Source organism: Cardiocondyla obscurior, linkage group LG04 (assembly GCF_019399895.1).
Source record: "Cardiocondyla obscurior isolate alpha-2009 linkage group LG04, Cobs3.1, whole genome shotgun sequence".
Lineage (NCBI taxonomy): Eukaryota > Metazoa > Arthropoda > Insecta > Hymenoptera > Formicidae > Cardiocondyla > Cardiocondyla obscurior.
The window spans coordinates 7,563,108-7,584,810 of NC_091867.1; the positions used below are offsets into that span (position 1 = coordinate 7,563,108).

At 49.3% G+C, this 21,703-nt stretch overlaps 1 protein-coding gene across 2 annotated transcripts in view; it reads right to left on the reverse strand.

The window, feature by feature from the left end:
- The window catches only part of Poxn (Pox neuro), a 119,937-nt gene that overhangs the window by 11,954 nt on the left and 86,280 nt on the right, over positions 1–21,703 (reverse strand). The window contains exons 1-2 of one of the 2 annotated variants that reach the window (XM_070655275.1): positions 7,888–9,151; positions 3,685–3,722 (exon numbers count right to left, since the gene is read on the reverse strand). In XM_070655275.1, coding sequence (XP_070511376.1) covers positions 3,685–3,697 — 13 coding nt within the window. In that variant the 5' untranslated portion in view covers positions 3,698–3,722; positions 7,888–9,151. Of the gene's footprint in view, positions 1–3,684; positions 3,723–7,887; positions 9,152–21,703 lie in introns of those variants that run through there. The other variant, XM_070655274.1, reaches the window with a different exon arrangement.

The window sequence follows — 21,703 nt, forward strand, 5'->3', positions numbered from 1 at the left end:
CGGGCTAATTGACGGACGGGATCGCGACTCGCTCCCGTGACTTGCCGTCGCAAGCACGGGGGGGAAGCGGACGATGCCGGGGGACGATTGCGCCTCGCGATGCCGAGCGCTCCTCTTCACGTGTGCCCTCGCAGAGATTTTATATCTCTTGGGATAATTCCCAATAATTTCACCGCCTAATAGTTTACGTACACGTATATACGGCTTTTAAATTGGGAGATAAGAATCGCCTTCCAATTAATGCGCCCATTAGCCGCTCACTCGTGTAAGCGCGCGATCCGCGGAAAGAGTCATTACCGTCTCTCTCTCCCGGCCGAAAATTACGAAACGCTTCTGCGACTTCGCGGCGTACTCGCGAAAGCGGACGTGACGCTCCACGACGGCGTGCCCGCACGAAGCGGGAAATTGCTGATAATGACCACTGGCCGAAGGCGTGACGGATTGCCCTTATTGGATAATTTAAGGGTCTTCCGATTGGTGACAGGGACGCGCGGGCTGGTAAGAACGCGTTTTCGGAGAAATTACTTTCCGTCGAAATTACTCCCGGAGAATGCGCGCCTCGCGTGCTCGTCCCTTGTTCGTTAGTCACTTTATACTCGCAAAATACACGACGGGCCACGATATTCTTTCTTTTATTATTATTTTTTTTAATTTTTTTATTTTACCTTCAAATAAGCAACGATTAGATAAATAAAGATCGGATTTCAAGTCGGCGAGTGAGCCCTCCGTCGTGAAATTAACCTACGCAAGGCCAGTTTTCCGTAATTGATTAATTATTTACCCCTTAATGCGCTCTCCATTCGTTCTGCCCGGGCAACCCCAATCTCTGTGACGCGGTCGTGCCAAACGAAAATTATACACGCTACGCGTTTCGGGCAACCGGGAGACGGGGCACACACCGGGCCAAATTATTATTACGGCAAAAACCGACCGAAATGGCATCTTTATCTAACTGCAAATCTGCCGGTGGGATCCGCGAAATAATGGAATCGCGCGTTAACGGCGCGGCTCTGGCCCGGGACTTGGAGCATCACGAGCAACACGGAACCACTCGTTTACGTAAGGACAAAAAGCGCACGCACGGAAATCGGAATGCCGGAAACCGTGCGCGATCTACAGAGAGGGGGCCGAAGGGCGGGCAGAAGGGAGCAAACGGGATCAAATTGGTAAAAAGCCGCTCAAATATGCGTTATAGACTGCCAAGGCGGACGCGGTCTCGGTCGAAATAACTGTTATCTCTGATAACGGCGCTGGGACGTCAATAAAGATGCGCTTGGAATAATTAAAGACGCGATAAACCGCGCGCTTCTCGTAAACGCGGATCGGATGTGCGGACGATCTAGTTTATTAAACAGACGATATATTAAATGAATAGCTATCCCAGCGTGATGAGCACTTCAAGTGTTCACCTTCCGCGCACTGAATAACCGTTTGAATTTTTATTTCTTTTTTTTTTTTAATATTGCTTTTCCCTGAAATTGTTTTATCCTTCTCGCTCAATTATTAATAAAAAAAAATTAGTCTATTTAAGTCGGCGAACGATGATCGATACTTAGTTTTATAATTCCGAGCTAAGAATTTGAATTTTTCTTCCAGAACGTTTAATCCGATGCCGCGATGTAGAATACATATTTTTATAGTGATTAATTAATTCTCGAGATAATTGTATGAAAGAACGAGCGTAGTTTTTTTGTTTTTTAAGACATCAATATTTTAAATCTCTCTTTATATTCACAACGGCGTGCAAATTGTCGAATTACGAGCATGAGGTTCCTTTGAGAGTGCATTAAGGAGTATCTTCCAAGATATATAACTTTGGCTCGGCTTAGAATTAGCCAGCTAATGCAATCGCCAACGATCGCTATCGCGCTGGCCATTTAGGCCCTAACCAAACTCTACACCTGCCTACCTGTAATCACGATCCGCGCTGATTTTTTTTTCCCCCTTTCCGACGAGAAAGAAAAAGAGAGAGAGAGAGAGAGAGAGAGAAAAGCGAACAAGCAAGTCTCACAGCCAGAAATCGCGAGCTCACCGATTCGGCGTCGAATCGGCACGCATCGGTCGCCGTTCAACCCGCTCGCGTTATCGGTCCCGTCATCATCCGTCTTAAAAGAACACACGTGCAAGATAGCCTTAAATGGAAGTGTATCAAGATGGTTAACAGCGGCTGTTATTAAGCGTTTATCGCTTCAGTGATTATCCGCGACTTGCTGATAATTAAGAGGTAACATATGTAACGTGAGCTCCGTGATAATTAAGAGGCAACATTGAATCTGAGAAGTGCATTACGAGTCTCGATCTTATCACTTAATACGGCCGATACAATCTTATAATTGATTTTTTTTTTAATATTATAGCGCATTTAAAAAGATGTATAATAATTAATATCGTTATGCGCGGTCGAAAGCTTCTCATAATTTGGATTTTATTGGGTCAAAAGGAAAGATTGTCGCGCGAGGCGTCGCTGCGAATCGTTCAACGAGATTGCCGGTCGACGGAAATAATTAATTAATAATTCCGCGTTAGGAGCGCGGCTGGCCGAAGACGCGCGGTAGTGCTTTCTTCGATTTCGAAGACTTCTCGTCGACGCCTCGCCGGAAGGGCGCGGGAGATTGATCGCTCGATCGAGGATCCGGGCAGGATTCTTTACACGAGTAGCGCGGCCCGGCGTGGCGAGGAGGGAAACAGAGAGAAGAGACGGTAGATTATAATTATGCTCGTTTAATAATAGGCCTATAGATGTCGGCGTTCGATCCACGGTATAAAATTCTTCGTTAATTACTGTCAAACTGCCTTTCAGAGCGTAATTTAGCCTTGAGCCGGAACCGGGAGGGAACGGGGGAGGGGAAGGGAGTCCTCCTCTCCTTGGGAGAAGGGAGAGGCAGAAATTTTTATTTTCACGACCGATTTCGACCTGTGATCTCGCCGATGCCGACGGTAGCTGACCCCGAGCCCGGGGAAACCATAACGACGTGTTACATTCTCTCTCACATAAATCAGGAAGCGAAGCCGGCTGAAGCGCACGGTGAGATTGGCTATTTAGCAAACTAGCTGCCGTTTGCGACGAGCCGACCGCGGATGTCTTTTTCGGAGGTGAATTAGCATACGCTACGCGTGAAACGGTTTAGCGATTTTATCCTTTTACTTTCTCAAAATTCCCGGTCGAGCATGCACCGCGAATTGAATAAGCCTGTTTATACCGGAGTAATATTAAATTATTAATAGGGCGCGACAATCGATTGATAAGAAGTCTGAGCTACTTTTTTTTTTTAATTTAATTAAATGCATACCGCATAATTTTTTTATTTTAATTTTAATAATCGCGGACTCGATTATTCCGTAGCTGAAATACAGCAGAGTTTTTCCAAAACTATAAACTCCGAGAAAGTAAACACTCTACGAATGATATTCTTCAGCTGACATTTCACTTCAGTCGAATCTCGGTTTTAATTCCGAAGATACGCGGCGTAAAAATTGGAAAGTTGAGATAAATCACGATCTCCTTCGACATTTTCGCCGAGAAAAAGTCGATTCCAAGAGAAAATCGTAGAGACCTGGGAGAATCACGAGGCGCATGATGTTCCGCGGAATGGTCTGCGCGCGCGAAGCCCGTGCAGTCGTCGTAGAGAGCGATTAACGAAACCGGAATTAATAGAAATTTGAGAGGAGCGAGTGTCTACTCACCAGTGTGCGGCATGGCGATGGGCGATCACGTGCCGTATCTGAAACAGAGCAAACGACGTGGTCCTTAAGTTTTAACGGTAAACTGGTACGAGCGACGTGCACAACGTGAAACGTAGTGCGCATCGCCGCGGTATTAGATTCCGCGGAGTTGGCCGGGTATATCGCGGGGCACTATTGCGCCGCCGTGTGTGCGTGTTCTTACCGGGGCGACGTATTACAGAGGTAAAGCGGGAGTATAGCCTTCGCCGTTAATGAATTTAAATGTATTCAAAGGGCGCGCTTGACGCTTGACATGGCAACCCTTAAATATGCAACCGTACCGATAAGGCAAAGCGCGGCAAAATATTGCCGCCGGTGGCCGCGAACCGTGACTCTCATTCCCCGAGGTAGATCGCGGCGAGATCGCGGCGACAGGGAGCATATAAAACGCTCTCTCGGCTGGTCGCCGACAACTTCATTTTCATATTTCGGCTTTTTACGCAGTCTAAATTATTAAAATAAATTACTCCGCGCGCGCGAGAGATCCTCGAGTCGTCTCGTTTTCCGGCCGATTCTACCCCCTAGGACACATCCTATGTGTCCCGCGCGAGGGTGGGATCTGGGCGGCCGACGGCTGTCGCTCGGCGTAAGAAATCGCGATTTGAGAACTCGCGCGCCTGACAGGCGAAGGAGCGAGCGGAAAACTACGTGGAATGCGTGCGTAGCGTGGCGGGTGGCGTGTACTTTGTGATGCAAATTAATGCACGATTACCGAAACACCCCTCGCCCGCCCTCGCGCGACCACCGGCGACTCCTTTGCCCTCGTAGTTACCCTTGCTCACCGTCGCCCAGGTGAGCGGGTGTGCGCAGTGACGACGTGTTCCCGGGTATATACGTATAATAAGTACGATCCACCTCCATCCCCGTGACTCGATGCTTACCCCGGCATTAGGCCTGGTTACACGCTCGGCCCCCTTCCCTCTCGTTGCAGGTTTTAATCTGATGTAACTATTACATACGTTACGCGGTATCCACATAGTCGAAATGGCTATGCGCCGTTCGGGGCTCTTGACGAAAACTCATTTCTCCATGCCCGGTTATCATCTTGCAATTACTCTCGACGTACCCCTGTGCCTTCCAATCAAGGCCGCTCTTTCATAGCGTTCCTTATATCTTCGATCGAAAGAACGTTGTTTTCACGTGGCCGAAAGATGGATTTACCATCGTTTCGCGTTGCCCGTTAATTCTTACCGCATGTATTTTCTCTTCGCGCACCTACGTAAAACGCGCGTCCGTGAAGATGCGGGCCACGCGAAGACGCCGAGTCGTTCTCGGCGGAGGAGAAAAAGCGGGCCGCCAACGTGTGTCGCGACTACTAAATTCCGTCGCGGAACGATTTCAAGGTGTCGAGCTTTACTCGTTAGAGATATACGGTCTACGATCGCGCGCGTTGCGTCCCGATTCCCGACGACGACGACGGCAACGAGCGCCGAAGAATGCACGAGCTTTTTGCCCACGGAGGCTGAGGATTACTTTCGGCCCGACGGCGAGCAATCTCGTTGGCTCGCGTCCCGCGGGGATGAAGCATCCCGTAATGAGGATTGAGCGATTATTATAAATCAAACGGACCGGAGGGGCCACGGCGTCGCGTTTCTCGCGTGCCACGTGTTTTGCCGATGTTACTCTCGCAAACACGTGTTTCGCCCTCCCTGTCTTTTTCTCGTCTTCTCTCTCTCTTTTTCTCTCTCTTTCTCTCTCCCTTCGGCACACCGTAAACGCCATGCAAATGCTGTAAGAGCGCATCGCAATATCTTTCCTATCGTTAACCACACGCTAAAACAAGAACGCGGACTAATTTAGAAAAATAACGCTATCTAAAATGACGCTTCGTCGATCGTCTTCAAGTTTCTCCCTCGACCGTTGTAGCTTTCATAAAAAATTAAACACCAATAGATCCTGATTTATCTTTATTAAAATTATTTGATCTTACTTAGCCACAATTATCGCAAAATGTTTCTCCTCCTAGCTGAAAAATTTATCGAAACGGGAAAGATTGTATTTTATATCGGCATGGCATAAAAAGCAAAAGACGGAAAAAAAAGAGAGAAATGAAAGCAAAAAATAAAAACTCGATCGACTGGATTTCAGTCGGGAAGCGAGTCGATTTGAGAACCGCGGTGGCCGCGGTAAATCGCCGGTAAGGTCACGCTTTTACGTGTAAGCCCTAAGCGAAATCTAGTTTTTGTTTATTCATTAGGTTACCCCGCGCTTTAAGTGGTACGTGAAGGTGGGCCTCGCCGCAGCAGCGACGTCGAGAGGGTGAGCCGACCGGCGGACCGACCGACCGCCGTATCACCGATACGCCACCAGCCATAAAAATCTGAATATATTAGGCCTACATGCGCACGACATCTCGCTCGGATCGTGAACACGTTACCCGCGATAATCTACGCTCGTTTCCAGCACACTTTGCACGTTTATGCGTATACCCGGACCCGACTACCGTGCGAACGAGTGCTCGAATCCTCGCCGACGTCGTTCCGGATCTTTCCTTCCCCATTGATTATCGAATCCAATCGCCGAACTGTCGATTAAAAACTGTCCTCGCCAGTTGCGTTCCTCGCGCTCTCGTCCATCAAGCCAAACGAGTAAAAATTTCAACAGGCATACAAAATCGCGTAATAAACATGAAAGAAGTCGAGCTCTTTCTTTTTTTTTTTTCTTCAACAATTTTATTTAATAAATTATATATGCTTAATCAGGAAACCTGATTTTTCGTGCGCTTTATCTACAACGATTCAAGGTGAACATTGACGTACTGCGCTGGAGCCGACGACGGGCAAATCGCGTTCGCGCGGGGTTATCTCGCTCGTTGACGCGCACCGATTGACTCTGTGAAACTCGAGACTTTTCAACCTCGCTGAACGCTAAGCGCTCAAGAGAGCCGCAAGAAAAAATCAGCGAGAGAAGGCGCGGGCGGCGGTAGAGAGGCGGAGAAAGAGAAAGAGACCGAAGGGAGGGGGAGGGGGAGGGCGGATAATTAGAATAATTCGGGCCGCCGTGGTTCACGCCATCCGGACGAATTTGCATTTTAAATGAAGCGATGGCGTGCCAAGGGCCCCACCGTGCCGGCCAGAGAAAAGAAGAGGAGAGACGTGAGAGGAACGTGCGAGAGAAAGAGAGAAAGCACGAGAGCGGCAGAACTTTGTGCTTTATAAGGAACTTTAATATTTATCGCTCATATTCTCGGCCGAATATAAGTATATGTATATATATCCGCCCTTTCCTTCCTCGCGACCGTCGCCGCAGTCGCGGGGGCTCGATCGTGCTCGTGCTCGAAGAACGGCGCGGCCCCCGCGGGCTTCCTTCTCGGTTCCCTTCCGTCTCGCGTCAGCCCCCCGTTCGCCCGCGGCGCTGTCGGATCACTATCGCGTAATTAGCGCCGCTGATTTTCGTGTCGCGTCATCGCGCACGCATGCACGCACGCACGCATGCACACGCCACCGATGATTTCAGGTTCAACCCGCGTTCCGCGCGACAAATACTCTCCCTCCCCCCTGCGCTAAGATTCCGCGGGCGTCTTTTATTTATTAATTATTTTTTTAATAATTTTTCAACGCTTTGATTACTGAAAGACAATTTCGTCATCGCGTATTCGATGATCGACGAACGTCCGCAATATCCGATGCGATATGTCGAAGAGAAAATCGCCGACGGTTACACGTGAGTTCTGTGTTAAACGAGAGCGCATATAAAATTATTGTCATCGTCTTTTTGAAATTCATAATAAATTTAAATCTTGCAAAAGAGTCAGAGAATAGTTTGAAAGGATATAAAAAAAAAAAAAAAGAAAAGAATAGTTTACGAGAATTGTTAATCGCTGTCCCCGCGGTCTAGCCGCGGTTGTTTCAACCCGCTCTCGTCGCGGATACGAGTGTGCATTACGTGGCGAGGGGTGAGTTTTTATTCGATACGCAAATACGCGGCGTATCGACGTTCACGAGAGTCGGCCGTTGAGTTACCGTCAGGCTAACGACGTAACGCGATAGGCACCAAGCGAATAACGAGACGCGAGAGCGGTTCGCTCTAATTAGAGGGGCAAGAAACGCGACGGATAATTTATTTATCCAGGCGGGTTCGTCCGCGGCTACAATTACACGCGGAAACGTCCATCACGGCGCGATCTCTTGCGAGAAAATAAGGTGAACGCGATCCCATACGTACCTGTTGATTTTTTACGTTATCGTGGATACTCCTCAGCTTCCGAGTGGCATTCGATCTCCCCCGGGAATCCTCCCTCTCGTAACTAGCTTCCCATCGATAGTACCCCACGTTTTTTAAATTCTTGTCGCTCTTCCGTCTCGGGTCAATTCACCGACATTGCGCGCCTCGCGACGTCGACGTCTCGATGTCCTGGCGAACTGTCCGTCCTGCCGTCGCGCGCAGGAAGTGATTTCACTCTCGCGGTGATGACGAGACGACGTGGATGCGGCACGAAAGCCAGAAAGGCGGATGAAAAACGAAGAGAAAAAAAATAGGCGAAAGAGACGCTGATGATGATACACCTATGACGACGTGTCAGAACGTAACAGGAAGCTCTCCGGAGCCACCTTATACCGTGTGAACTGACGATCTTTTATTTCCTTCCGTCGTTCTTTATTTTTATTCCGCTCGTGCAGCGCAAAGTGGAGAACGTCTATTTCTCGGAGAACGCGTGGGTTTCTTGGCTCCTTTCAATGGTCCAGTCAATCGTCGAGATTCATAGCTTCACCATCGCGACCGCAGGGTCACACTCGCGCAGAGGCAACATTCCAAATCGAATCTTCGTGGAGTGAATCTTTTTGGTAATGCCTCCTATGTTCTTACTCCCACTTGTAATTAGTTGGACTCACTGGTAACCACGATTTCGGCCTTCCGACTCTTCGGAAAAAGTTGAAAGTTCTGCCGGCCGCGGTTGACTCGAATTGTTTCTTCCTCTTCTCGACGGGTCAGGGGCTTATTACCACGTATCCGCGGCGCAGAGCACGTGTAGCTACTCCTGGTAGCCGGCGGAGTGCCAGGTCCGCGCGACGCGAGGGCAAACTCACGGTGGAGACCGCAAACTGCGGCCGGCCGCTCGACGAACGCGCTCGAAGAGAAGGACGTGCGGAGCGCCGACGAAAGAGGCAGGAGGGAGGACGCAGCACAAGTACTGGTACTAGCGAGTAGAACGCGGCAAGGGCGCGCGGAACGCGAGATGCACGCGCGCGCGAAGAAGGCAGAGAGAAAGAGATGGTGAAGAAGACGATGCGCGCGCGAGGAGGAAGCGAGAGAGAAGGAGAGGCGGTCAAGACAGGATGATGTGGACCACGCGGAGGACACGGCGTGTCTGAAGTGGGCTCGGTTCGCAAACGGGGGTTACGGGCTTTGCTTTCGGTCAAGTCCCCCGTACCCTCTGCCGCCGCCCGTGTCTACTCCTCGCTCCGGCGTACACACACGCCGCGTACGACCGAGCGAGGAAAAGAGAGAGAGAGAGAGAGAGAGAGAGAGAGAGAGAGAGAGAGAGAGAGAGAGAGAGAGAGAGAGAGAGAGAGAGAGAGAGAATGCACGAAAGCGAGAAACAGACTGAGAAGGAGAGAACGAGTACGGGAAGGGGGAGAGAAAGAGAGCGAAAAAGAGAGAGAGACAGAGAGAGAAGGTGACGGTAGCGTGTCGTCGCGTGCTGGATGTTGGTATCGGGCAGGCCCGCGTGGCCCGTGGCTCGTGGCCCGTGGCCCGGGTTGTGCCCACGGCGAAACGCGGCCCGTGGCCCCCGCCGGAAGAAAGAACGAGAAAGAGAAAGAGAGAGAGACGTCGCTAAGGCTTGGAGGGGTTGAAGGCTTGTCCACGAAGAACGAGCGAGAGAGAGATCCTGGGGGTGGGCGGGCAGAACGCGCTCTCCCTCGTACTGCCACTTTGCCTTGCCTCCACGTCGAAGTTCCTCCGAAGGGCTCCTACCTCCTTCTTCCTTCAACGTCGTCGTGCTCTCCATTTCTCTTCTCCGCGTCGCTTTTCTCTCGCTGCCCCGCGCTCTTATGCGCGCGCACTCACGCACGCTCGTGCGCGAAGGGTAGTCGGGGAGAGTCCGCTCTTTCTCGCGGAGGTTGGTTCCGTGACGTCCCCCTCTGCCGCCTATCGTAGATGTAATTAAAGGGTTTCCACACACGGGGCCCGCCGCGCGGCGGCATATTTTGTAGGACCGCACGAGATCCTTCGAACTACGGTCGAATGATAGCTTCTCAAAGAGCCGAAGAAGAGTATCGATTAAAGAACGTTCTTGCGGAAGAGTTGACCTTACCGGGGAACATCGCGTTCCACGGAACGCAGCTCTCTGAATCCTGGCACGCTCTCCGTCGTTTTCCGTTCGCCATCGGTTGTCCGTTTTGCACCTCGTCTTGCGTCATCGTTTAATGCAATTCGTGCGAACTTGAAACTTTTATGCATGACAATTACATTTTTACAACGCGTCGCGTCGAAAGTTTTTTAACGCAAAACTTTACCGCCGTTAACGCGCACGCAAACACGACCTCCGCGTCTCGAGGTGCGTCAAATGTTGAATAAATAATTAAAAAAAAAAAAAGTTCTTTGATGTGTTGTTTAATATTTCTTCTTGTACTAGCGAATAATATCAAGAGTTTAAATATCGATGGTCATTTATTGTGATGAATTTTATGATAGTTTTAGTTTATATTAACGTAATATTTTATTGCGAGAATAAATAACTGAATCTCGCATTAAATCAGGCCGATCTCGAGATTTGTTCGTTTAAGGGTAGCCGTTTAATCGTGTTGTTCAATGTCAATAGGACACGAGGCGGACGGCCCTATTTAACGCTAAATGTACGGCGCGAACACGGGACCTTTGTCTCTCGCTCGCTAAGCACGCGAGATGTTTACGAGGTTGTGTAATACTCGTAACACCCGCTTGAAGAAGAGACGTAATCGGCTGGATGTGCCCGGACACGCGAGAATCCGTACAATCGATAGTCCAATCCCCGACGAATTCCACGAAGATCCGTAGTACGAGAAGCTCTCGGCCTCGCGCCGGCTCCTGGCACGGACGCAATTTGAGCGAGAGTCCTTGGCTGAGTTCTTACGCAAGAGGCGTATCGTTTTCTTGACAATTATATACCCGGGACCCCTTGTCTCGTGCGAGAGCCGGCATCGCCGTTTTTCAGAACGATTTCCTCCACGGGCGATCCGCGAAATGTCAGGTTCGACATACCGTGGTCTCCCGGGGTTCTTCATCGATCACGAAGGACGCGAAGGTCGGCCGGACGGTGCGCGTCCGCACGATACGAGACGTTTCGTCCCGTCGAGAAATGGTAATTTGCAGGTATACTCGCGCGAACGTTAACTCGCCTCGGCTTTCGCGTGCCTACGCGCTGATCATCGGCCCGGTTCCTCTCGCTCTCGTTTCGCTCTCCCGCCCGTTTCACGTCACGTACGCGCAACGGAAACATATCACAAGCGTCCGAGTCCGAGGAGCAAAGTTGTCGATTCATTGTCTCGGGCAGGAAAGAACCTTTCGGGAGTATATATCTCGATGGAGAGTCAATTTCCCGTTGACAAGATGAGTTAGCGGGCCGCAAAGTTTCGTACCGTTTAATGTACGGAGTGTCGAATGACAAATAAACACGAGGGTAGCACCGCACACAGTCCCTGTAACGACCCCCCGTGGAGTAATTGTGGGACCCCTTGACTCCTGGCACCCCTTGTACCCTCTCGACATTCGCGCAGGTTGCGCTCTTTCACGGATCATCGCCCCCTAACCAGTGTTTCCGACTCGTTGCGGTCGGTCCGAATGTTATACACCGTTGCGTCTCTCGACACCTTTGTCTACTTTTTTTTTTTTCTTTTTCTCTCTCTCTCTCTCTATCCAAGTTTCGTAACGAGAACGAAATCGATTCTGCCAAATTCAACGAATATATTACAAAATTAATTTAAAATTTAGGAGCATATTTGTTACCTCGTTCAGCGCAAGTTAACATTTCGTTTCCTGGCCGTTATTTGCCAAGTTCGCGCAAAAGTCGTTAAAAAAAATGGGCAAAAAAAAATGACCAATTTATTTGGGCGATTATTACCCAGATATTCGTGCCCGGACACGTCAGAAACGGAAACTAGAATACGAAGTTACGTTGCCGCATTACCTTATCAGATTCGACGTAATAGCGATGGGACAACCCCTAACAAGCCAAAGATCGGATCATTGCGGCAAATTAATTTACGACCGCCGTGCGGAATACTCCAAGGAGCTGCCGACCGAACCCATACGTGTCCCCGGACAGGTGAACGATTTTCAACCCTCCCCGACACCATCCCTTTCACTCGAATTTACCTGACGAATTTCGGGGCACGTTATATACTTTTGTCGAAACACTGTAATTTTCACCGTTAGTCAACAATTCACGATAAAACGAAAAGAATTGTTCAGATTTTTAAACGGTCTTTTGCGGTAACGAAAATTCGGATTTTATTATAATCGTCGGGGATACAATAAAAAACTGCAACACAGAGCGAGGCTCTCGCGTGCGGCTCGTTCTTGTTGATTTTCTTAACAATGATCTCGCCTAAAATATGCAGCTGCCGCCTGTCGATCCATCAAAGATATTAGAAACGGCTTCCCTTCCCTTTTCGCTCGCCTAGAAATTCTTTTTTTTGCTATAACGCCGCAGATTTCACGGCGGCGGCAGCTCGATCAAATATTAATCTCATGGATGAAACTGTAATTTGCGGAGAGACGGCGGAGGATAAGGAATTTAAGGAAAAAAGAGTGCGCACTCCCACCATTTGTACGAGACTATTAGGACAGAGGCCAGGTAGGCCGGGAACGTTTCCCTGCCCTATCTCCTTCGAGGACGCGAGGAGATCGTTGAGCCCAACCGATCTCGCTCCGGGGCGTTAAATAAATTATTCCGCAAAGTCACTTTTTCGAGATCGCGCGCGGCCGAGATCGCGCAAAAGGCAACCCCTGAGTCATCGGTCCGCGAAGTAGCGTGCTATTTTTGGCCGATATCGCGCATTATGTGCGAGTCAACGGGCATGGCTGGCGGTCGGATTAAACTGTTACGTCCGCCCTCTTCCACTTACTTACCCCGTCCGTCAGATATCGGGCTTCGAATTCCGGTCAAAGCTACCCTGAGGCAGCGTCGATTCCCGGAGTCGTAGGATCGATGACCAACGTACCGGCCGCCACCCCTCCGTTCGTCCCCTCCGCCGACCCCTCTGAAAGCCCCGGATCGCCCGGCTCTCTTAACGACGATGATAATATCGCGCGATCTGAGTGGCCCGATGACACCCGCGCTGATACAACCAGGCCCTGTCATTGGTCGGCCCGCAGGATGGACGGTATTAGGGGGTTTCGCCGATTGGCGGCCTCTTCGGAACGCCCAGGAAGGATGCGCAGCTGCCAGGACATGCGTAATCCGTCGGCTTGATCGACGTTGAGGGAGTAACGCGTCGACGTAACGATCATTCCCACGTAGTAGGTGCACCACCATTTCTTTCCCTACGGCCGACACTTGACATCCTCGCCCGCCGATCGTCGCCCGCCGCCTTTCGCCGTTAAACGCGACCACGATGAATTTCACCGAGTCGATTTCAGTTAAATCTCCCCCTTTCCCTTCCCCGCGCGTTCTAATAATTGATGCTGTCCGATGGCGCACGTTCTTTCCCAAATCCCTTGCCGTTTAAAAATTAACTGGCGCTGTCACATTTGTATCAACGCGACGGAAACACGTCCGGCCGCGTGTCAGAAATCATGCGAATGGGTCGGAAACGAGGGTATTTCAGAAAATATTAATTTCGCGAGACACCGACCCGCGATCGAGTCTTTCTCTTTTTTTAATTTTTTATTTTTATATATATATATTTTTTTTTTCTTGCCGTAGAAGTTGGCGACGAGCTCACGATACCGTCGCAGGTGCCGCGCAAATATCCACGAACGCGTGGAAAAAATCTTTGTTACTCGGCCTCGCAGTTTCGGGGAAACCGAACGCTCGAAGCGGCGAGAGCGGAGAATTTCGATAATTGCGAGCAATTGCTTTATTATCTCGGCGGCAGGTGCCAATAATGGGCGGTGCCTCTCCGTCTGTCGGTCTCGTAGCTTCGTTATACAAACAGTTCATCCTATTTATCTCGCCATTTTTCTTGCGCCGCTCCGAAACCAAGCGAATGACTGAGAAGCGAAAAGCGCGTCCACCAGCCCGTCTCGAAAAATATTTGCAAAAACAATTCGCGCGCTTGGAATCGCTCCTGTTCGCTTTCAACCTCTCTAGACATGACTCTCTCTGTTTGATTTAACATAAAGTTACGAGGTATATAATTTGCGTTACCGCAATCGCAAAATTCGTAAAATAACGTGGCCGTCGAACTAAACCCAAGTCGAATATAAAAACGAAGCATCCGATAATAAACGCGCACATTTAAGTTGAAATTACGCGGTTAAAAATCAATCCTCTCGAGTGCAGTGTTCACGCGGCGTAAATCCTTTTCGACGTCTGTATCGCGCGCAAAGAAATTTCGACAACCGAACGAATACCGATTCGGTCTCACATCGGGGCCGTTTTGCCGTGGTAACGCGACCGCTCGAACCCGTAATTGTTTTTACGGCTGGTTCACGGTACGGGGACGCGCGTCTCTTCCTCCGGGGCGGATTGCAGGGGTGAGACGAGGGAGGTGTTCCCGGCAAGGGTGAAAATCGTAAAAAGGCAGGGAAGGCAGGCCCCTCCTCGCCAATTACCGACCGTGTGCCAGAAAACGGGCGCAAAAACAATCGCGGCCGAGGTGGACGGTGCTTAGCGCAACACCTCGCAGCTAAAGCGGGACCGCGTCGTTAAAAGCTGCACCCTGAGAATCGCCGAACGGGGTAAAACGCGCGCCGTTTATCGCAAAAATTGCATCGTGGTTACCGCGACTGTTTGCCCATTTGCCCGGAGTATCAAAATTACCTTCGAAACAAACAAATCATATCTCTTGACGACCGATACGAAAAAAAAAACAAGTAATCGCGGATGCTCCAAGGATCGCCGGGTTATCCGTCGAACGTTAAACCGGCTCTCGCCCATTGGCCCGAAGGTGCAGCCTGAAATTAATTACTCCCGAATTCTCGAGGTAGCAAACGAGGCCGAGAGGGACGACGAGTCATCGATCTTTCTCAGCCGTGTCTAATCGTATGTAATCTGACATACATCTTCGACGAATTTACCGACACCTTAATGATTCCTGCGCAGAAACGGCAAATGTTTTTTTTTTTTTTTTTTTTCAAAAATAGATACAAATCGCGAGTTTTCCGCCCACATTTGCATTTGTAAGAAAATAAGAATTAATAAAAATAATAATTTAAAAAAAAAGAAGAAAAAAGAAAAAAAAAAAAATTTTAATCACTTCACGTACGAAGAATCTGTTCATCATAACGAGTGCAATTAATAATATGTCAATCTTCATCCTCACGCCATCGGCAGCGACACTTTAAATTCCTTAAAGGGACACGTTAAACATCAGGCTAAGTGTGACACGCAATTATGATATGTATCGACGAGTCTCAGCGGATTCCTGCCGGCGGACGCATATTGATGACACGCATCGAAAGGGGATAAAAAAAAATTAAAAAAATTAAGAAGAGGTTTCCCGGCGCACCTGATAGAAACCACGGGACGCGGGCTACATTTACGTGTTAATTACGCTGTCCTCGCACCCTCTCTCGCAATAAAGCGATAAATTACAAATCAGACCCCTCAAGCTCTCGCGGCGCAAAACATCGCGGGAACCGCGTTTTGTCTCGTGCTGCATTATTATATGGGCAGATGCTAAATGCTCCCGTGGGCCCCGCGTGTTTCTTATCTTCGCCGCCTCCCTTTCAAGCGCGCGCCCATATTTTTTCTTTTTTTTTTTTTTTCCGTCGTCGTTTTCCCCCTCGTCCTAGCTCCGGCGCATTTTTTTAAACCGCCGGTCGCGCGCGTGCTCGTTCAATACCCGTCCGATCGCGGCGAGGCCCTTAATGAATTTCTACGCGGCCGCCACCGGATATTAATCGAAACTCGGCGGAGGCTGGACGGGGCGAGCTTGCCCTCTTTGATACGATTTGATGCGATCCGCGCACGCCCCGTTCGTTATTCGAAACCTCATTCGCGCGTTATTCTCGCCGGCACGAAGAAAAACGTGCGCCGTTAAATTTCAACACCGTCGATCGGTGATAGTGTCGATAAAAAGAAAGGAAAAAACCTGAGAGAAAAAAAAAGGAAAGAAGCCCCCCGAGGTACTGGTGAGTTTGAATAGCCCGTGAAATTTGCATTAACTTTGTTTGTGCATCGAGTACGCGCCGCGGCTGTAAAACGAAAGCTCTCTCCCCCCATTCTCCCCCTGCTTCAACGAGCGACATTAAACGCCGGTAATTTAGAACGGGACGCGGGACTTGTCTTTTTTACTCGGTTTGCATGATTACCGGGGCCGATACGCAGCGAAGATACTGCACGCCGATAGAGACAAGTAAGACGATGCTCGCGCTTGCCGATCGTCTGATTTGCGACGGCACGCCCCGAGCCTTGCCCCCGAAAACTCGGGCCGCATGGCATGCGCCAATTTCTGCAAGTCCGCACGGTGAGGAGATATACGTACCTGCCGGCCGAGCGTTATCTGGACGTTATCGTCGGAATCTCAACGTCTTCATAATTTTAATAACAACGTCGAAATTTATTGCGCGCACACGCGTCGCGATATTTTAATTCTCCGCGCGATCGCCACGAGGAGATCGCGCGGCGAACGGAACTAAGTACACCCCGCGTGCGAAGCTTAATCAGGTGCGAAACAGACACGAATTAGCGTTCCGCCAATTTTAACTGTCGGCGCGAGAATAATTTTCGTGCCCCGTTCGCGGAGAAAAAAAGAAAGAAAGAAAAAAAAAATTATTTGTCTTGCTTTCGTGGATCAAAATTAAATTGCCTATCCTAGAAAAAAACAGGTAAAAGTGTAGTAAGCGCTGCTACGCTAGATTCTCGCAGTTTTGCAAAAACGCGTGCGAGCAGAACGCATGATGGATCGATTTCATTGCTCCAACTTTGTCGGAGAACACGGCCGCTCGGCGATGGTTCATTTTGCTGGTGCAGCTTAATTCGCGGCGCTACGCCCATCGTTTTATAAAAAAATTTCATCCGCGTTTCAATGTTTGAATTCTCATGTGTTATTTTTAAAAGTAATTATGGGTAGATAATTATATTAAAAATGTGTTTTTAATAATTAAATTAATTTTCCCTCATTTATTTATTTACTTGAACGTGCTTTCTTTAAAGAAAAAAAAAAAAAACGGTGGTGTTCTCACCTGCTGTGTTAATTCGAAATATCATATTTGATTATAGATAATCATAAACGTCGTGAGCGTCTTTATACGCATAACGATCGATTATTTAAACATCAATTACAATCGTGTAAGTGAAATTAAAATAATATCCGCCAAATATCAATCGTGTTTTTTTTTTCTTTTTTTTTGTCGGTGCGTAATTACGTTGAGATTGATTACAGTCGTTTCAACCGTTTGGCCGTCACCTTCGCGTCGTTTCTTCTCGCTCCCTCCCCCCCTTTTTCCCCGGATGTTTCTTCCATGCTGTAACCGCGGAGAGACGAACCGATTCTTTTCTTGCAAACAGGCTTCTCCGGATCGGCCTTTCGATACCATTAAAGGTGCCGGAGATCAGCGCGTACGTTTCTCGGGAAGAGCGATTAATTTATTGCGTCGCAAGCAAGAAAATCTACGAAATGTACGTGCGTGACATTCGTTCAACTGCGTACGTCATCGTCGGTATTATCTCTCCTATAAGTTTCGAAAATGATATACGCTTTGATTGACGAGGTTTTAAATGCACAAATCTTGTTTGCTCGCCGAGATTATTTCAAGTGTAATTGCAGGGACGGATACGCGGACACATCGAGTCCCTATCATTATCCGATACTTAATTGGATTCCGCAACGCTCCCGTATCGTAATTTCATTACTTATCTCCCCGGCCAGATTGCGTTTATGAGATTTCACTTGCGTACGAGGGCCCCGGCAAGGTGATCCCGCGTTGCGAAACGTGGATGCACCTGTGCCCGCCGTCGTCTTAAATAATCGCGAGGCGATCCCGGGAATTCAAATTGTACAACAACATTCGCCGATGGAGACGCGTGTAAAGTGCAGCGCGATTAAATCGCGGCCAATTACAAGATCGGCGCTCATATTATTCGATCGTAATTGCAGCCTCGACGAATCAAAGTCAAGTCCCGCGTCATTTCGAGATAAACGAAACCGTATTGCGTATAATATCTGTTAGATTTACAAACGTCTACGAAATTCTCCTCCCGCGTACGTTTTTAGGGAAACACGTTGGCAATTATTAGACGGATAATTAGGCGTAATTTTCGTAATTGTAACTTGACGTAGCGACCGGCGGCTTATCCCTTGATGCGGGCTAGTGACGGACTTTCGGGTCCTGTCGTTGCACCTGTTGCCCCCCGAAAGACGACAGGGAGCCCCGGCAATTACCGAGCAATCAATTACGAAAGTTCAAAGCTGCTGGGAGACGCACGCAGCACCGGAGCGTATGCACACACGCTTAATCGCAACGTACGTATATTGCCGGATGCGTGCTCGTCGGCGCAGATATTGACACTCGATTATCGGTTAATTTCTTAATTGCCGAAATCACTTATCCGCCTGCCCGCTCGTGATCAGCTCCGATTTCTCTCGCTCGCATGTCGGGACGACGTTACGAGCACGTAAATCGGTACACGTCTACACGAAAGCTCGTCCTAAATCGCTGTAATGACACACTTGAGCGGGAAAACAAACAGTCACGATAATCAGCGGAATTACCATCTACAAGCGCGCTGTCCCAGATTTCGTTTCCCGAGCGACGATGCTCAAGTTTTAACATCGAGAAACACTTTGTCAATCCTCGTTGCAGGGGAAATTTTGTATTTTCAGCCGAAGTCTTAGAAAGAACCGGGGATTATAAGAAAAAAAAAAATAATAATAAAATAAAATTTAATGACTGTGTACCTGCGTGCGACGAAAAAAAAAATTTTATATATTTGTACCCGCTTACCAAACGGAAAGTGCCGCAATCTGCTGAAAATATTTTTCGTCTGGTCGGGCGGAAATGCGAGCAATGGAACGGCAGTATGCGTGACGTTTATGGCCCTAACGGTGCTTTTTGCGGGCGCAATCTTAACCGATTGAAACTGTCATTCAAGGAAGGCGCGGCAATATCCGATACCCTGTATTCCCGGGACTCATAAAGGCACGAAAATTTCCGTAAACCGTTTCTTCCTGAGTGTAACCGCTCAGTGGGGCAAAACGATTCGATTAACGGCTCCTCGGAGTGCGCGATCGAGAGCGCCCGGCTGGCGTCCCGCGAATCAAGGCGCGAGGTCGGATCGAGGCTCGCAGATGACGACGAGGAGACAATGCTCGGATGATGCCAGTCGGAGGCATTAAATTCGCCCGGATTGGTTTCGGTGACGGAGGATATAAGCCGGGCCGACTCCCTTTCGCTCTCGGCCCTCACCTCGTTAAAAGAAGCCGCCGTGGCGGCGTAATACCTCATTACATTTTTGCCACGGCACGTAATGGCCTCTCGATTTACGCTCGCGCTCGCGCTCGCTCCGTTAGGTGGCAGCCAATCGAGCCGATGGACCGCGGGGCCACGGGTAAATCCCCTGGAGACGACCGGAGCGTTAACCAGTAACCAGTCACTTCCACAGTAATTACGGGGCTGGCTTGCGTTCGTGTTTTATAGGCGAACCCTGCGAACCCGCGAGGCGAGACGAGACGGGACGGGATGGGACTGGACCGGCCGGGACGAGACGACTCACTCGCTCGATTATTGCATTACTCATGCATAGAGCCCGGGCGCGAGCAATACGTGCTCGAGTCGTAAGTGTCGTGTAGAAATCGCGCCGGAATATTCCTCCGTGTCTTTCACGACGTACTCGAGAGACCCTCCTTCCTCCTTTTCGGCTCGTCGCTGACCCGTTCGCAGATCCGGCGAACCTCGAGATTCGAGGAACGCTTTCGAGGGCAAGCCCGTGGAGCGAGGAGGGATTCGTCCCTTCCCTTTCGAAAATAATCAGATTCAAAGGCTTGCCGGGTGACGTCGCGGTTTACCGCAAGGCAAACAGTCGCGGGGATACAGACGAGTTTACGGCCGTCAGCGAAACTCGGCTAATTTATTATTTGGAGAAGGGCAGTTAGCACATCCGGGCGAGGGAAAGAAAAAGAAAAAAAAAAAAAAAAAAAAATACAACACGAGGGTCGGTTAGAAGACGTATCGGGAGTTGCAAAGAAGCGCAGCTGGCGCGAAGAGAAAAGAAAAGACACGCGGGAACGCGAGGTGCACGGATTGTTCTGGGTTAATTAAGAAATCGAGCTCATCCGAGACGCGCGAGAGCATTTCCGATTTATTAATCTGCTCGCCTCTGAGAGCTGGACGTTGCAGCATCGTTGGGGATCATTCGTTTCTCCCGCGCGTGCTCTGCGGCTCGAAAGATTATTTTAAGCTTGATATTTATCGAGACAGGTGATCGTAGAGCGCATAGGCAATAGGTAAGCGCGTGTCTCCTCGTTTTTGCATCTCTCCACTTCCGTTTTTCGTAGCCCTTGATCTCGACCGTCGGGTGGGGATCCAAATTTACTGCCGCAGGGCGTCACCCGACGGTAGCGCGAAGCAAACTTAATTCTCCAAATTAATCGGCAAAAGGCTCGCAAGACTCGCGCCACTGTATTTCATGCTAGCGCTATTTAATTCAGGCAGAGTATTAAAATAACGTTCTATCAATTGTCCACGAGTAATTCCTAAAGCGAGGGTCTTTAAAGTGACGCTATTTCTGCTTTCCGTCGTTCGAGGTATTTTCGCAAAGTGGCTCGGTTGTAATTCTCCGAGGTCTGTGGTTGAAAACGCTGCATTGAAAGGCAGCGCGCGGCTCGAAAGAAGACATCAATCCGGTCGTCTCGAATCGGCGCGCGACGATCGAGGGTCGTCGAGTTCTCGTCGTTGGGCATAACGACCGCGAGCCGCGTTACGACGACAAACGGTCATCTCGTCCGTCTCTCTCTCCTTCTCTTCTCATTTATTTCTTCACCTTCTTCCTTCTTCTTATCCGTGGTCTTAACGCCTTTACGTTCGCGCGTGCAACGCGCGCGTCGTGCGTTGATCGTTCCCGGTCACTCTCTCTCTCTTTCTCTTTCTCTTCCATTCTCGGGTTTTATGCCTCGGCTCTTTGACTAAGAAGGTTTTTGCGCCGATCCCGCTTCGTTATGGCCTTCATATGAGTTATGCTAATTGAATGTATGATAACCAGCGACTTTAATTGGAATGTTACCGGGCGGCCCCCGTGCGCCGTCGATTTTCAGCAGCGTTTACTGCGCAAAACTTACGGCAAAGATGCGACGCCGATCGTCGGGAATCGAGCACCGCGAGCCTCCCAAAGACTCGCGTTGATATCGATATACTCCCACGATAATCTCAACAATCGAAGATAAAAATACAGAAGATAATTACGCGGGGTAATTTTCCACGGGGTTTAATTATTCTTAACTCAAACTAGATCGCGCGACGCAAGATGAATAAGTGACTTCTCGTCTGAATTGCAAATTGATGCAATTGGAAAAAAGTAGCAAATGTTTTCTGAGAAATCAGACGATTTAAAATGTAAGAGACAGAGAAAGAAAGAGAAAATGAAAGAGAATGATCGCGGTCCTAAATTATGCGCGCAGATGAGGTCGGCGATAACAAATCTATCGATCACGGCTCGGTCGTAAAATCGATGCGGCCTTTTTAAACGTTTCAAGGCGAGAGCGCGTTCAAGGGTACGGATACGCGAGCGTTGCAAAAAGGAGGGATGGAAAAAGAGATCAAGTGGCGTAGATGCGCCGTTGTCTCTCTAATTTCGTGACGTGTGTTTTGCACCTGGTGCCGTTTCCTTATCACGTCGGCGAGCGACTTTCTAGAAAGCCATTTGCATTTTTGAGTAACAGTCGATCAAGCCGAGGCG